The 16,194-nt window shown below is 41.9% G+C and overlaps 1 protein-coding gene across 3 annotated transcripts in view; it reads left to right on the top strand.

The window, feature by feature from the left end:
* Nucleotides 1-16,194, top strand: part of LOC135203058 (uncharacterized) — a 43,729-nt gene that overhangs the window by 10,856 nt on the left and 16,679 nt on the right. For 2 of the 3 annotated variants that reach the window (XM_064232770.1, XM_064232692.1), the window contains exons 7-8: nucleotides 178-326; nucleotides 4,422-4,586. In XM_064232770.1, coding sequence (XP_064088840.1) covers nucleotides 178-326; nucleotides 4,422-4,586 — 314 coding nt within the window. Of the gene's footprint in view, nucleotides 1-177; nucleotides 327-4,421; nucleotides 4,587-11,784; nucleotides 15,944-16,194 lie in introns of those variants that run through there. The other variant, XM_064232854.1, reaches the window with a different exon arrangement.

Here is a 16,194-nt window from a genome sequence, read left to right as displayed (position 1 = left end):
GAGTGGATTGTTTAAAGGCTTAGTTCTTATAACTATATTTGCCTTGCCTTTGAAGGCCTTTTTTTACTACTACTACTACTAATGTTATGACATATGTATTGGTTTTAAAGATGATTGATCATCACAACAGTATTGTAGAAGTATACGTGGCACTCATTTTTGTATTTCAATTTGCAGATCACTCAGGAGGCTGGAGAAATCATGATCACCTTTCCTTATGGTTATCATGCTGGATTCAATCACGGCTTTAATTGTGCTGAATCAACTAACTTTGCCATGCCAAGATGGGTAGAGTATGGCAAACGTGCTACGCAGTGCCAATGTCGGTATGTAGTACGTCTGGTCACCAGATTTTGATATGTAATATTTTAGTGACAATTTGCAGTTTTACCCCTCTCTCCCATATTAATGTCATTCCTCTACTGGTATTTGACAGTTCCCAGCAGGCTTACATATAAACCTTTCAACTTGATTATTCTCAAGTGATTTGTTTCAGAAATCCTGACTTTTGACAACTAATTTCAGTGAAGTCTTTACCTTGGTTATCAAGGCCAATGTCCACAGTTGTTGCAACACCAATTATTACAAAAGCTGTGGATCATTGTCATAAATCCCACATATGTTAAAACTTCCTTTACTCTGCAGCTATCAGTAAGAAGTGTACATTTTTCATACCTGTCCCTTCCTATGTTGCTATTCACCCTTTGAATATGTCTAGTATGATTTTACTTTTCGGGTATCTGTTTGAACTTTTAAAATTTCAGTTGTTTTCTGTCATCCAGATGGATCTGTAACTATCATAGTGAAAAGGCCACATTCTACTGCTTTCATTTTCCAGAGAAGTGATTCCAGTCACTGGATTTTTCTAGTCCTTTGCTATGAAAGATTGGCAAGCATGTCGCTTGGATTGTATTTGTCAATTTTTTAAGTGTATAGTAGCCAATGGGTTCCTGTGCTTTACAAGTCTTTTAGTCTGCATAATTGTTAAGGTTTTGCAAAGGCAAGTGTGGACATGCTTTACTGTATTTGGTCATTATCTTAGTATGACTTTGAAGACTTTTTATCTCGTCATCAAGCTTGATATCTCCAATAGGTTAAGCACTATTTTGGTTTAAAGTTCCTTTTACCAAACTTGTTTATAAATGATTTCTTTAGGTATAGCTTTTTGTTGTCACTTCATATCACTTGTAAACCACTACATCTGCTCCTTGCGTCATATCAAGTGGTATTTCTCTGGATTCTTTTAATTACACTTTCTTCTCCCATTAGCAGTAACATTGCTCTTCATTATCAGTAAAATATACTTATCTTGCTTGTTCTTTAGCCAGCAATTGTTTTTTCCTCCCAGCCCTCTTCTGTTACTGCACTCTTAATCACGCACGTGCTATTCCTTCATTTGTCGACCCTGACCTTATCCAAACAGGATCCATTTGTTTAGTCTTGTTAAATGCTTCCAAGGTTTAGTTTCCATCCACCTCTCTATCCTTTCTCCTTTCCAAATAATGAGATCACTATAAAAAGTAATTGAACTTCTATCAAGAGTAGATGATGTGAGATGTATTCTTCAATCGAGGGAGTCCCTGCTCCCCTCAGGTGGCTTTGGAATCCCTTCTTGGTTCTATTTTCTAGTTTCAAAACTTCCATCCTTGAAGGCCAGTCCATCTGTTGGGGGCAAGCCCCACATTTCTCTTCCTTTCCCAGTTTATATATTTTGATTAGGTTTAGCCTAGTTGAGAACACTGGTTCATTCATTCTGCTGGGCTCTGCTAATTTAGGTAAGAATTCTGGTTCATTCACATGTCATCAGGAAAAGCATATGCTTACATGATTTGTACACTATAGTAGTAAGGCATTTCAGGTAATATAGGAAGGTGTGTATTGATATGTGATAGTAACGTCCTTTTCTGGTGCTAATTCAACTTGAGTATTTTGATTGATCAAAACATTACGAATGTCATGGGGTTATATGTTGGATCCATTTGTGAAACCTGGAAAAGATCCATTCAAGACAGAAAATTATCGTCCTATCGCATTAACTTCTTGTTTGTGTAAGATCATCTTGTTTGTGTAAGATCATGGAAAAAATGGTGAACACACGATTGATGTGGTACTTGGAAAGAGGTAAATATCTGTCGCCTGCTCAGTGTGGTTTTTGGAGTATGCACTCCACAACTGGAGTATGCACTCCATTTTGAGGGTCCTTTATGAATGTAACCTGAGAGGCAATTTGCCCCTGTTTATTAAGGCTTTTTTAAAAAATAGGATATTTCAGGTTTAGGTTGGAGCAATAATGTCAGATGATATTCAATCAGGAAGAAGGAGTACCACAAGGAAGTGTTTTAAGTGTAACCTTGTTTGCCTTGGTAATCAATGGGGTTTCTAAAATAATTCCCCCAGATATAACATATACCCTTTTTGTTGATGACCTATCGATTTCCTTTGCAGCATCAAGGATGGCAGTGGCTGAACGCCGCCTTCAGCTCTGCATTGATAATATAATAAAGTGGGCTGAGGTTAATGGTTTTAGATTTTCCGCCAGTAAAACTGTAACTATGCACTTTTGTCGTATAAGGGGAATCCACCCTGATCCAGATCTATTCATTCATAGGCAGAGAATTCCATGTGTTGGTGAAACAAGGTTTCTTAGCTTGATTTTTGATAGCAAGCCGACCTGGATTCCACATCCGAAATATATTATGGCAAAATGCTTAAAAGCAATGAATTTGCTGAAAGTCGTGTCTCACACTTCGTGGGGTGCAGACTGAACTCAGATGTTGAGATTATATAAAGCCTTGGTCTTTTCAAAATTAATTTACGGGTGTGAGGTGTACACTTCTGCAAAGCCAAATAGCCTTAAAATGCTCAACTCAATTCATCATGGAGGAATACGGTTGTGTACTGGAGCATTTAAATCATCTCCCACTGAGAGCATGCTTGTAGATGCTGATGAGGTGTCACTGGATCTTCATTACAAGCGTCTGCTGGTTCGGAGCTGGTATAGATTCCAGAGGCTACCTAAGTCTTTAACCAGCATTTGTATGAGAAATGAAAGGCATTGGCAGTTTTATGAAAATCACCCCAAGCAACTTCATCCATTCGCTTTTAGAGTCAATACCATTGTTCGTGAATTAAACATGCCAAGGGTCGGGATTTTACCAGCAAAATATTCAGTTAGTCCCCCCTGGAACTTCCCAGAGGTAAAATTCTGCAGATATTTCAATTTTACCAAAACAGAATTGTCCAGTGAGGCCACGCGGTCAATATTTTTAGAACATTCCTTGCAACATGACGACTCCACTGCAGTTTTCACGGACGGCTCAAAGTCAGATGCTGGCGTTGGCTTTGGTGTAGTCTTCCCTGATGTAGAGAGGAGTGGCAGGTTATCAGCTGTTGCATCAATTTTTACAGCAGAGTTATATGGAATTTTAAAGGCTTTAAAGGAAGTTTTAATTCGGAATGAAAGTAATTTTATTATATATTGTGACTCAAGAAGTGTTCTTCAGTCACTGGAATCTTTTAACCCTTTAAACCCTCTGATTTTAGATATATTGGAATGGCTGCTTTTACTAAAAAGAAGAGGGAAAGAAATAAAGTTCTGTTGGGTGCCTTCCCATGTTGGGGTGGCTGGAATGAGAAAGCTGACCAACTTGCAAAGTCTGCGGTCAGCTCCCCAGAACCACAAGATGCCTACTACCATATCGGGATTTGTATCCTCTAGTAGGTCAGAGAATTAAAAAATGTTGGCAGTCCCAGTGGGAGGATATTTTAAACAATCAAAAAATGCGTAGTATCACGTCTTCAGTGTCTCCTTGGTCATATCCTTATATGCCAAGGAGACAAGAAACGATGTTGTGCAGATTGAGGATTGGACATACAAGACTCACCCATGGGTTCTTGATGTCTCGTGAAAATCCTCCGTTTTGCGAGAACTGTACTGTGCCCTTGACTGTGAGACATTTGCTGGTTGAATGTCCCAGACTTGGGAATTTAAGACATAGGTTCATGTCTTGGGGTCGTGACAGAGTAGGTAATTTTTTTATCCTAGCTACAATTCTTGGAAAGGATTGTAATATAGAGCAGTTATATATTTTTATGAGGGAGGCTGCCTCCCTAACCAAATTTAAATTATACATAGATTGTCTATGTAAGAACTTTTTATAATATCAAATAAAAATTTTTATATAAATATATTTATAGATTTTATATGAAATTTATCAAAAATTTTAATTTTTTAAAATTTTTTTAAATTTATTTCGGTGTCAATTACCCAGATTTTGTTGTGAACGACCTAAGATATATCTAACATCAATCAATCAATTATATGTTGGATCCACATATATTTTTAGTACTGAATGACTAAATGCTGGCTCAGCACTCAGTCTTTGAATAACAATGTCTATTTTGTGATTGTTATTTTTCAGTGGGGATATGGTCAAGATATCGATGGACACGTTTGTCAAACGATTCCAGCCCGAGAGGTATGAACTTTGGATTGCTGGCAAAGATGTTGGACCCCACCCCGAAGATCCGACTAAATCGACTGCAGCAGCTCAGCCGTCAATTAATGACATACTGTGTAATAAGAAGTAAGTGTTGACATTTGTTCATCAGTTTAAATTGGGAAGTAAGTCGTTTTGTATGCTTGCTTGCACTGAAAGCGGGGAATTTATTTGTTTTTGTCTTTTTAATTGTCTTGCGGTGGAATGACTGGATGGGTTGGTTGTGCTTCTGATTTACTTGTAGCTTAATAACATAAACATTGCTGAATAATTGACTTAGTTACATAAGGCGCTTGAACGTTCCCATTTGTTGCACGTAACGGCAAGGAGGAGGTAATAGACAGCAGGTTAAATCACTTTGTTGTAATAGGGTTAGTAGAATTTCTTATTTTTACTAGTGTAACTTAGCCAGTAATTACGTAGCTGTAGTTTCTACAGCTAAGTTTTTACTGGGTAGGTACTAATAAAACTTCATTTAATTATAATTTTCATACAATCAACTTACCTGTCAGATATATACATAGCTAAGACTCCGTCGTCCCCGACAGAAATTCAAATTTCGCGCCACTCGCTACAGGTAGGTCAGGTGATCTACCGGCCTGCCCTGGGTGGCAGGACTAGGAACCATCCCCGTTTTCTATCATATTTTCTCTGTCGCCGGTGGTATAGCATTGTTGTTATTACCTCCTGACTTGGATTCTTTTTTCAACATTGATCAACGTTTTTTCGACTTTTTGGTGACGTATTTGGATCGTGTTTTGGCATTCGCTACTGTGGACTGTTTTTGGAATAACTCTTTTGGATTTTTCTCAGGATGTCTGATTCTAATGTGAGTGTGAGAATGTGTGTGAATGTAGGCTGCAGGGTGAGGATACCGAAAGCTTCGGTTGATCCTCACACTGTATGCCGTAAATGTAGGGGGGTGCAGTGTTCTGCTTACTAAAACACTTGTAAGGAATGCGAGAGTTTGAATGCAGAAGAATGGAGACTTTGACTTCTTATTTGAAGAAGTTAGAGAGGGATAGAGTTAGAAGACTGAAAGGTGTGAATTCAAGCCTATTGAGCCTTTAAATAATTCTAACCCTACTTCTGGAGAATTCTCCCTATAAATCTCATTCTCAGAGTGTCTTTTCGGGATTCGGCATCGGAAATCGCCAATCTGAAAGCGACGATTCGAGACATGAAGTCCAAGATGGCGGACTCGAAAGGTAAGGCTAGTGATAGTGAAAATTTTAGTGAAGTGAGCCCTATCAGTGTTGTGGAGGGGGCGTTTTGATCGTCCCTGCGGCGCTCCCAGGCCTAGAACCTCTTCCAAGCTCACATGCCCAGAGGAGAAGGAAAGTCGAAAGCCCTTAAGGGAGGTCGTGGGGAATCCCCAACGGGGTCAGACGTCCCTTGCAGCGTAAGCTTTGCTTCATGGCAGCCAGCCTCAAGGGCGCTACAGGAAAAGCGTCCTTCGGAGTGGTTCTCGTCCTCTCCCTCTCCCTCACCTAAACGAGGGTGGAAGGAGTCGACCTTATCGAGACCGCTGAAGCGTCATATGAAGCAAGACATTGATTCTAGCCCAGGAGCGCTTCTCGGATGACGCCCCGTCTGCTATTAAGAAGGCGAAGGTGGCGTCAACGTCACCTGACGCTTATGAGGAAGTACCCCAATCATGCTTCTTCCCCGAGTGATGACGAAGGGCGTCAGGCGCTAGACGTAGGAGAAGCGTCAAGGAAGATCATTATGGCGGTGCAAGAACACTATCATCTCTTGTGGGAGTTTTAAGCGCCCCGTCGGAAGGACGTGACGCTTCCTATTAAGAAGTCTCGTCCTCTCAGCACCTGCTCGGAAGACGTCTTTTAGAAGTGAAGCGTCAAATCAAGAGGATCTTAGACGTGGACCGCTCCGTCCAAGGATTGTGACGACCGCGTATGGAAGCCCTTAGGAAAGCGAAAGCGTGTCTTCCGGACGCGAAGCGTCTTCTAAACGTCAACAAGAGACGTATACATGACGCTCGGAGAGGCGGGAAGCGTCATACATGACCGTCTTCTAAAGCGCGAGAGAAGCCGCAGGTTGTGACGGCTTCCAAGTCGATCAGAATGGGAAAAAGGAAGGACTTTCATTCCCTTAGCCCCTCTCCGATCAGGAGTTTGTCTCCCCCAGAAGAGGAACATTCTGAAAGGAGAACAGAAACTCAGGATTATCACGAGTTCGAACGAAACTCGGAGGATGACGATCTTGGAAGAGAGGGCTTGTCTAACTATAAGGTGTTGACAACCATGCTTCTGGAGGAATACGGAGACGAGTTGACTCCGGCTGCTCCTCCTTCTCCGCGCTCGCTCTTTTCGAGTGCGAAGGCGAAGAAGACTTCGTCTTTTCTGAAGATGAAGCCCACCATCTCGATGAAGCGGGCTTTACACGCCTTAGACGCCTGGATGAAGTCGAAAAGAAAAGACTTAACCAGGACAGTATTTTGCATGCCTCCAGCAAGGTTAGCTGGGAAAAGAGGCATATGGTACAAGACGGGGGAGGATATGGGTATCGCTCTCTCTTCCTACTACAGAGGCAGACTTTTCAACGTTAGTTGACGCTTCAAGGCGTCCTAGTCTTAATTCTGCCCGCATAACTTGGAGTATTTCGGAAACTGGATCATCTCCTCAAAGGGGGACTTTTCCATGTATTGGAAGTATTCAACTTCTTAGATTGGTCCCTTGGGGTGATGTCCAAGAAAGCTCACGATTCGCAGGGAATCGAACCTGAAGCCCTGTTATGCATTTTGTCGTGCATCGACAAAGCAGTACAGGATGGATCTTTGGAAGTCTCTGCATTATTTGGAGCAGGTCTTTTGAAGAAAAGGACAGTGTATGGCGCCTTCTTAACAAAGGCAGTCTCGCATGCGCAGAGGGCAGCTCTGCTATATGCTCCTCTTTCGGACTATTGTTTCCTTCTAAGTTAGTGAAGGACGTAGCTCACTCTTTAACTGAGAAGGCGACACAGGATCTTCTGACGCAGTCAGCTACGAAGAAGAACCAAAACCTGCTTTAGTGTCGGACAAGAAAGAACCTAGCACTTCTAGGCAGCCCTTTCGAGGTGGTCCGATCTCCAGACCTCCCGCAAGAAGGAAGGCTCCAGAGAGAAGAGGTAGGTCCGCCTTTCGTCCCTTTAAAAAGGGCAAATGAAAACATTTCTCCTCCAAACACCAGTAGGTGCCAGGCTCCTGGAATTCGTGGAAGCCTGGACACTGATAGACGCAGACGCGTCTTCACTAAAGATCTTAAGGAAGGGATATCGTATCCCTTTCCTGAATACTCCGCCCCTAACGTCTATACCAAGGGAACTATCAGCCAAGTACAAGGATCCTGTGCTGAGGGATACTCTTCGATCAATGGTGGAACAAACCTGTGGGACAAGAGTGCAGTAGAACTAGTACTGGATCAAACTCCCCGGGGTTTTGCAATCGCCTTTTTTTTCTAGTGGCGAAAGCCTCGGAGGGGGCTGGAGACCAGTACTAGACGTCAGCGCTCTGAACAAATTTTGTTCAGAAGGAGAAGTTCTCCATGGAGACTTCTGCTTCAGTCCTAGCGTCATTACGACAAGGAGATTGGATGGTGTCTCTAGATCTCCAAGACGCCTACTTTCAGTTCCCGATCCACCCTTCATCGAAGAAGTACCTCCGTTCATGACGGGGGGAAGGATCTTTCAGTTCAGAGCCTTGTGTTTCGGCCTGTCCACAGCTCCTCAGGTCTTCACAAGGGCTGCCTGATGAGGAATGTGGCGAGATTTCTTTCATCTCAAAGGAGTGAATGTCTCGATGTACCTAGACGACTGGGCTTATCAGGGCCAGATCGGAGAGACAGTGTTTGGAGGACCTAAAGTTAACTCTAGATTTGACCAAGGCGTTGGGATTGCTTGTGAACCTCGAGAAGTCTCAGATGACCCCCAGACAAGACCTAGTCTATCTGGGGATTCGGATGGATTCTCGGGGTTTTCGAGTTTTTTCCTTCGCAAGAGAGAACCGAAAAAGGTTTGAGGATAATCTCTCTCTTCTTAGTAAACAGCAAAACGTCAGTGAGGAATGGTTGAGGCCTTCTGGGACGCTTTCCTCGCTGGAAACAATTCTTCCCTCTCGGAAGACTTCATAATCCGTCCACTTCAATTCTTCCTCAAGAAGTCTTGGAGCTGGAAAAACGGACAACTGTCGGACGTTTTCCCCATTCCAGTGGAGGTAAAGGCCACACCTACAGTGGTGGTTGCTGCCGTCTGGAAGAGAACAAAGGGGTCTCTCTAAGATCAAAGACCCAGACCCCTAGTGTTGTTCTCCGACGCGTCGGAGACGGGTTGGGGAGCGGGACATTAGGCTCGGAGGAAGTGTCAGGCACCTGGGAACCAGCACAGGTGTCCTGGCACATAAATTGCAAAGAGCTCTTCGCCGTTCACCTGGCTTTGAAGAGCCTAGAACCTCTGGTGAGAGACAAGGTAGTACAAGTAAACGTGGACAACACCACCGCACTTGCCTACATTCGGAACAGGGAGGGACTCACTCCTCGTTCCTTTACGAACTCACGAGGGACCTATTACTTTGACGTCTCACAGGAACATCTCCCTGCTGACAAGGTTCGTACAGGGAGTAAGGAATGTGAGGGCGGACAGGCTCAGCAGGAGGAACCAGGTCCTTCATACAGAATGGACTCTGCACGAGGAAGTATGTCGCGATCTCTGGTCTCTGTGGGAACTCCTCACGTGGATCTATTCGCAACATACATTTCAAAAAGGCTTCCCAGTGTTTTCTCGGTCGTGGAAGACCCAAGAGCAATTATGGTAGACGCCTTCCTGCTAAACTGGTCTCGAGTGGACGTGTACGCTTTTCCCCCATTCAAAATCCTGGGTTAGTATTGAAAAAAGTTTGTGGCGTCAAAAGAGACGAGGATGACTTTAATAGCCCCCTTTTGGGCCGGCCCCCCAGGAATGGTTCACGGAGGTGGTAGAGTGGATCGTAGACTTTCCAAGATCCCTACCAGGAAGGACGGATCTTCTCAAACAACCACACTTCAAGAGGTACCATCCAAAAAAAAACCTAAAATCCACCCCGCTCTCGCTCTGACTGCCTTTCGACTATCGAAAGACTTGTCAGAGCGAGAGGCTTTTCCCCTCGCGAAGTGGCAAGCGCGATCGGGCGAGAGCTCGCAGAACCTCCACTTCGAAGGTATACCAGTCGAAGTGGGAGGTCTTTAGAAGGTTGGTGTAGAGCCAAGAAGTTGTCCTCCTCCTCTACCTCTATAGCGGAAATTGCGGATTTCTTGCTATTCCTGAGAGTAAAATCGCATCTAGCCGTATCCACAATAAAGGGATACAGGAGTATGCTCTCGGCTGTATTCAGGAACAGAGGTTTAGATCTGGCAAATAACAAAGATCTCCACGATCTCATAAGATCTTTTGAGACGTCAAAGTCTAAAGAGCCAGTACCTCCGAACTGGAATTTGGACGTAGTCCTCAAATATCTGTCTTCGGATAGATTTGAACCTCCTCATCAGGCCTCATTTAGAGACGTAACTAGAAAATGCCTATTTCTTTTATCGTTAGCAACGGCAAAAAAAGAATTAGTGAGTTACAAGCTCTGCAGGATAAAGTAGGATTCAGGCAAGACTCGGCGATTTGCTCGTTTAAAACTCTGTTTTTAGCGAAAAACGAGAATCCCACGAATCCCTGGCCTAGGTCATTCGAAATCAAAGGAATGTCTAGTCTCGTAGGCAGAGAAGCAGAGAGGTCTCTATGCCCTGTTAGAGCTCTGAAGTTCTATCTTCAGAGGAAACGTCAGTTGGGAGGCTCTAGACAAGGTCTTTGGTGCGCGGTCAAAGACCCCACAAGACTGATGTCAAAGAACGCTCTAGCGTTCTTTGTAAGGAACGTCATTACGGACGCTCACAAGGTCTGTCCGGACGAAAAACAATTGCAACTTCTGAGAGTAAAAGCTCATGAAGTACGAGCGGTTTGCGACGTCTCTCTCGTTTTATAAGAACTATGTCACCTTAAAAAAAACATATTAGATACGACATATTGGAGATGCAACTCGGTATTTGCATCTCATTACTTGAAAGACGTGCGTGTGACGTATGAGAAGTGCTTTTCTCTAGGTCTATCGTATCGGCAGATACGATTCTGGGTACGGGAGCCGACAACCAATCCTTAGAATGTATATACTATTCTTCTGTTTGGATATGGTCGAGAATCTCTTCGAAACAATGGAGGATTCAGGCTCGCACGGGCGGCCGTCTATGTTGTTCATAAGAGAATTCTCGTCATATCCAATTAGTTGAGTATAATTTTTTTTTGAAAAATTATGTATGTGTCGTAGTGGTTTTTGTTTTGAGTTACGGTTGTTGTGACGAGTTCGGGGATAACTCGTAACAATCCTTAGTTCTAACACATGGTTAGGATCAGGTGGTCGGATTGGTTGTGTGCTCCTTCATAAGGTGTATTGTCATATAAGTGGATCAGCACCCATTGACAAAGTCCTTTTAGGCTCTGCTGAGTAAGTGGGTAAGACCCATCGGCAGACCCACAAGAACTCTTGGCCATAGATCACATATCTCGCTAAAGTTTTTCTTGAGGTGATGCAGACTACTGGGCAAACACCACCAGTCTACCACCTATCAGGTAGGAACCAAGGTTTTATTTATACCTACAACATATGTTTGTTTACCTGTCTATTCCATATAGTAGCTGTCTCTTACCCTCCACCGAAGGGTGCCAATCAGCTATGTATATATCTGACAGGTAAGTTGATTGTATGAAAATGATATTGTTATGTTACAATAAAGTTTCATACATACTTACCTGGCAGATATATACAATTAAAACTTAAAAAGGCCCACCAGCCTCCCCGCAGGAGACAGGTGGAAGAGAGAAAATATGATAGAAAACGGGGATGGTTCCTAGTCCTGCCACCCAGGGCAGGCCGGTAGATCACCTGACCTACCTGTAGCGAGTGGCGCGAAATTTGAATTTCTTTTCGTCGGGGGACGACGGAGTCTTAGCTATGTATATATCTGCAGGTAAGTATGTATGAAACTTTATTGTAAAACATAACAATATCATTTTTTCAGTACAGTGTTCATAAATAATGGTGCTTAAAACTGTTGAGAACCTCTTTCTTGCTGGATGCCTTTGCTTTTTTGCTTATATGTTATAACAGTGCATGATGCTTTTTTTTTTTTTTTAATTTTGCCATCTTTTATTGAAAGAAACATAGAGATGTGGTTTTTGTCTTTTGCATGCACTGGCTAACACTGGTCCTCCTTAGGCACAGTTGTAGATGTGGCTACAGAAAGAGGCGTAAGCATGAAGGGAAGAGTCTTGACTTAGAGTACAAGCCCCCTCATACCTGCCAGTCCTCCCGTTGCCAAAAGGAGTTGGAGTCTGTGGCTTTAGGGCTGGATGAAGTTTCCATTCTCCACTTGTGTCTTCCGCCTGCACTTTCTCTACGTCCCATATCACCCACCCCTATAGTACCTCCTGTCCCCGCTTACCTTCCCTTCACTGTGTTTCAAGAAGATTCCCCAAAGCATAGCAAGGGAGCAGTTGACATCCCAACTTTTTTCCCTGTCCCATCACATTCACCTGTTGCCAGGCCCCAAGTTGCCCTTTTGTGTTCAATTTGTAATGAAGCTATAGATAGGGATATATTTGTCAAACATTTGAAAGATCACGCACGTAATAAAGTCCCAACTAAATATCACTGTTTTATCTGTGACAAGTTCTATGTTACTAACTTGAACCTTGTAAAGCATTTCAAAAAGCTACATCCGAAAGAACCGATCCCATTAAGTCTAGAGCATGTCATTTTGGCCTCTCCCTCTTTGCTTCAACCATCTCCCACCAGTGATTATGGCACTTTGAGTCCTGTCTCTGCTTTAGATCCAGCATCACCACCTAAATCTATCTTTATTTCGTCAGGAGAGGATTCGTTTCAGTTTAGTTCTGGTCCCTTCTTGATCCCGCAGACTGTTGTGAACTGTAGCTCTGGGGAAAATGTCCAGTGCTCTATCAGTGTAACTGATGCTTTGCCAGACACAAGTAAGGAGTCCAAGTGTTTTTCTGCAGCATCACAGTTAAATAACATAGATCCAGAAATGCTGGCTTTAGCAGAATCTTGTATTCATCCCACGTTAGACATTTCAAATATTTTAACTTCCTGTGATCCAGAATTAGGTGCTTGTGTCTCCATCAAGGATTGTGGAAGTCTTGCAGAAAGTGAAGAGTTATTGCTAGAACCAGTGAAGCATCCTGGGATGTCGATCAAGGGCAGTTCTGCTCCTACTTCAGGTGAACTGGCTTTAATGAGTTTAACCCCACCGTACAGCAAAACTATTGATTTACCCTTGCCCTCAGATGAACAGGGCTTTTATGGAATATACAATTCTCACCAGCCTTTGGATTTGAGCTGTTCAGGAAGACCCCTAGAGCTTCCTACAACGCCAATTGAGGATATTGAAGGGGATATCATTGAACCTTTCAAAGAGGAAGATGCAGCCCTAGAGACTATTTCTTGCGCAGGGTTTGCTTGGGAAACAGTGGCCTCGACGTTGGAGGAGTCGGGTATTAAGGTAGAGGATGACAAGCTGCCAGATAGCATGGGAGAGGGTGAGAATGGGAAACTGATCAAGTTGCAGGAATTAGAGACTGTGACAGTGAGAGTTGTGAAGAAAGAAAGTGACTCAAGTACTGATGTAGAGAATCGTGACAAAGAAGAAGTATCACTGCATCAGGATTTAGATTTTGTTGAGGTGAAGGAGGAAGAGCCAAGTTCCCCTTTGCATGTTCTTGAAAGTGACGTCGGAGTAAAGAGAGAGGAAGAACGTGTTCCAGTACCTTTGTCTGAGATCTATAAGGATATACTACATGAAGAATTGTCGAAGCATCGATTAGTCTGTGCCGAGAAAAATTATCTGGAGGTTTCATTTGAAGAGGACACTATGCAATCTATCAACAAGGAGCAGTCAACGTACACCATGCTTAAAACCCCTCCAAAAATAAAGGCAGAGTTGCTAGAACACTTCGCTCATGATTGTGATGGCCAGCTATGTTCTCTCTGTGGCATGATGTGGAACCATATGAAGTCGAGGCGATTTGATGATGAAACAGACACTGAGTCTGTAGATATGGAACTGGCTTCCCAGTGCTCCTCCTCAGAGACTGACACTGCCACAGAAGCAGAACCGGTTAATGTTTCTGAGGGTGAAGTACAAAGTGAAATTGGGGAATCCTTTGTGAGTTTCCCCAAGAATTCTGGTACTTTTCCAGCTATATTGAGTAGGAGGATGAAGAGAAAAGAATCCCAAATGGACATGACATCGCAAAGAGGTTATGTAACTAAGAAAGTGAAATCGGGCCCAGAAAAAAAAGTACAAAATCTGAGGATTAAGCAGATAAAACCCTTTAATAAAACTACTAGAAACCCTTGCACTTCACAGTCGTTCAGAAGAGTGGAAGGCAGGAGCTCCAGGAAGGTAACTACACCATCCCAGCAGTTCCCTCCTGTTGCAGAAAATTTTGTCATGCAAAACTCCTGGCTTCAGTGGGCCCTATTTTGGAACTGTTTCATGATGCATAATTTTTCAAATATGAATTTTTCTGAACATTGGCTTAATGAAAATGGGAATGAATTGGATTCAAGAGTGCCTGTACCCCATGCTTATTGTGATATTGGTGAGTCCGCAGGCACTGGTGCAGTCGAAAATCAATCGGACCTGTGATTCGGCAAATGTAGAAGCATTTTAATATAGTTATATATTGAAATGATGCCAGACTTTGGTTCATTTGCAGAGAGAATTCTGCATGTTTTAAATTTTGATTATTTAAAAGATATTGTGAAACTTATTTGTTCAGCGGAATTAGATTTCCCCAATCTGTCATTTGAATTTAAATAATCTCACAGATCATCCTATTTTCCAAGTATTACCTTGAATTTAATGGTCTCTGCTTTCCAGAAGATATTCGGTTAATTTAAAGGTTCCTTTTGCTGTCCTGTGTCTCACTAATTAAAGGCCTCTTATTTTTGTCTGCCAATTTGTAGCCTCAGGGTTAATTGGGAATTGACTTAGTGGGATGTTGAAGCCTCAATTGCAGGAGGTGTAGTTTACAATTGTATATAGATTTACTTAGCTATAAAAGTAGGTGGGGAGTAGCTGGATGATTTTGTCTGTCGAATGCTCTTCCACCTAAACAAAAATTTGAGATTTCTTCAGGGATGTAGTACGGTTGTTATCAACTGTGTCTTTCAAGGGATGTTTAATCTCTAAAACTTCGAGTTGACTTTCTTTTTGTCACTTCTGCCATGTTGCCCTGGGATGGGAAGGGATGGAAATTTCTGTCACGTAATTTGAGTTTGCCACCTTTAGATTTTTTTTTTCCTGTGGTAACTCCCTTAATTACTTCAAATTCCTATTTTCTAGAAAACTGATAAACTAGAGATTATTACTAAAAACTTAGCCCTTGGGGTCTCGTAGTTTTGAACTGAACATTTATTTACCTAGAAAATGAAGGGAGGTGCTGACGGTCTAGTCAATTTCATCTTTCCTAGAAGGGTCTTTGTTACTGTTTTGACTGTTTAATTATTGGCCTCTGAACTTCTTAATATTGAACCTACATAGATGTTCTAATGCCACTATTCATTCATATCATGAGTTATCAATACCAGTTCCCAAAGTCCGTTTCCCTTTCACATTTGCTCATAGGACTCTTTGATTATCAAATGCACATTTGCATGTACCTGGGACTATTCGGTGTAGCTTTTTGATTAATGTTCTTGTCCTGTGGATGCAACTGACACAAATTAGTTAATCCTTAGCATAGGAGACTTTAGCATTAAATTAAATTTTGATGTTGCTTTGTTTCTTTGTGCATTACTTCCACATGTCTGGATATTGTTGGAAAACAGTATATTGAAATGTTTTTTGTTCTATTTGTACAGTACTATCCAGTTCTCTTTTTTTATTTTTTTTTTATTTTAATGATTGGCAGCAGTAATTTTGAAGTTATCAGGTTATTTTCCATATCTTGTATCAGTGTGATATTTTTATTTTAATGCTAAAAGTTTCTTTACCAAAGCCCAGTGCTTTAGTATCTACAGTATGTATATTTTATTAACCTTTTCCTCAGTTGGAAAACATCAGTGTACATTATTTAATTCAACTAAATGTGTTGATTTTCTTATGGAAAAGTAAGATTAATGGTAAGGGTTCTTTTTCACCCTTTGACGGAATTAGAAAGCATCTTACATACAGTCATCCATTGAATGGCAAAACTTGCCTCTTTCAGATCAAAATTTCACATTTCCTGCCTTCAAAAGTATTTTTTTAATTAATGATAAATATTTGCTCCACTCCATTGTGGTTACCACATTACACATCTTTATAAAAATAAAAATTGCTGTTTTGTTGCAATAAAAAATGGCTGTGTTATGATGTGTCTTGCAAGGTCTTATTTTTTATCCTTTTGATTCTTAAGATCATAAAATTTTAAGTTTTTTCATCTTGACAGGACTCCTCAAAAGTAGAGAATTCAAAGTTGTTTTCATGGAGCTGTTTAAGATTCTGTAAAGTGCTACTGCCAGTGTTCAGTGAAAAGATAATTCTCAGATGCAAAATTTTGATCAAAATGCTTATTGTGCTTGACTTCATATTGGTTAGTACTCTGGTTTATCCTGGGAGTC

This window comes from Macrobrachium nipponense, chromosome 11 (genome assembly GCF_015104395.2).
Source record: "Macrobrachium nipponense isolate FS-2020 chromosome 11, ASM1510439v2, whole genome shotgun sequence".
Classification (NCBI taxonomy): domain Eukaryota; kingdom Metazoa; phylum Arthropoda; class Malacostraca; order Decapoda; family Palaemonidae; genus Macrobrachium; species Macrobrachium nipponense.
This window is presented reverse-complemented; position numbering and strand designations above follow the sequence as displayed.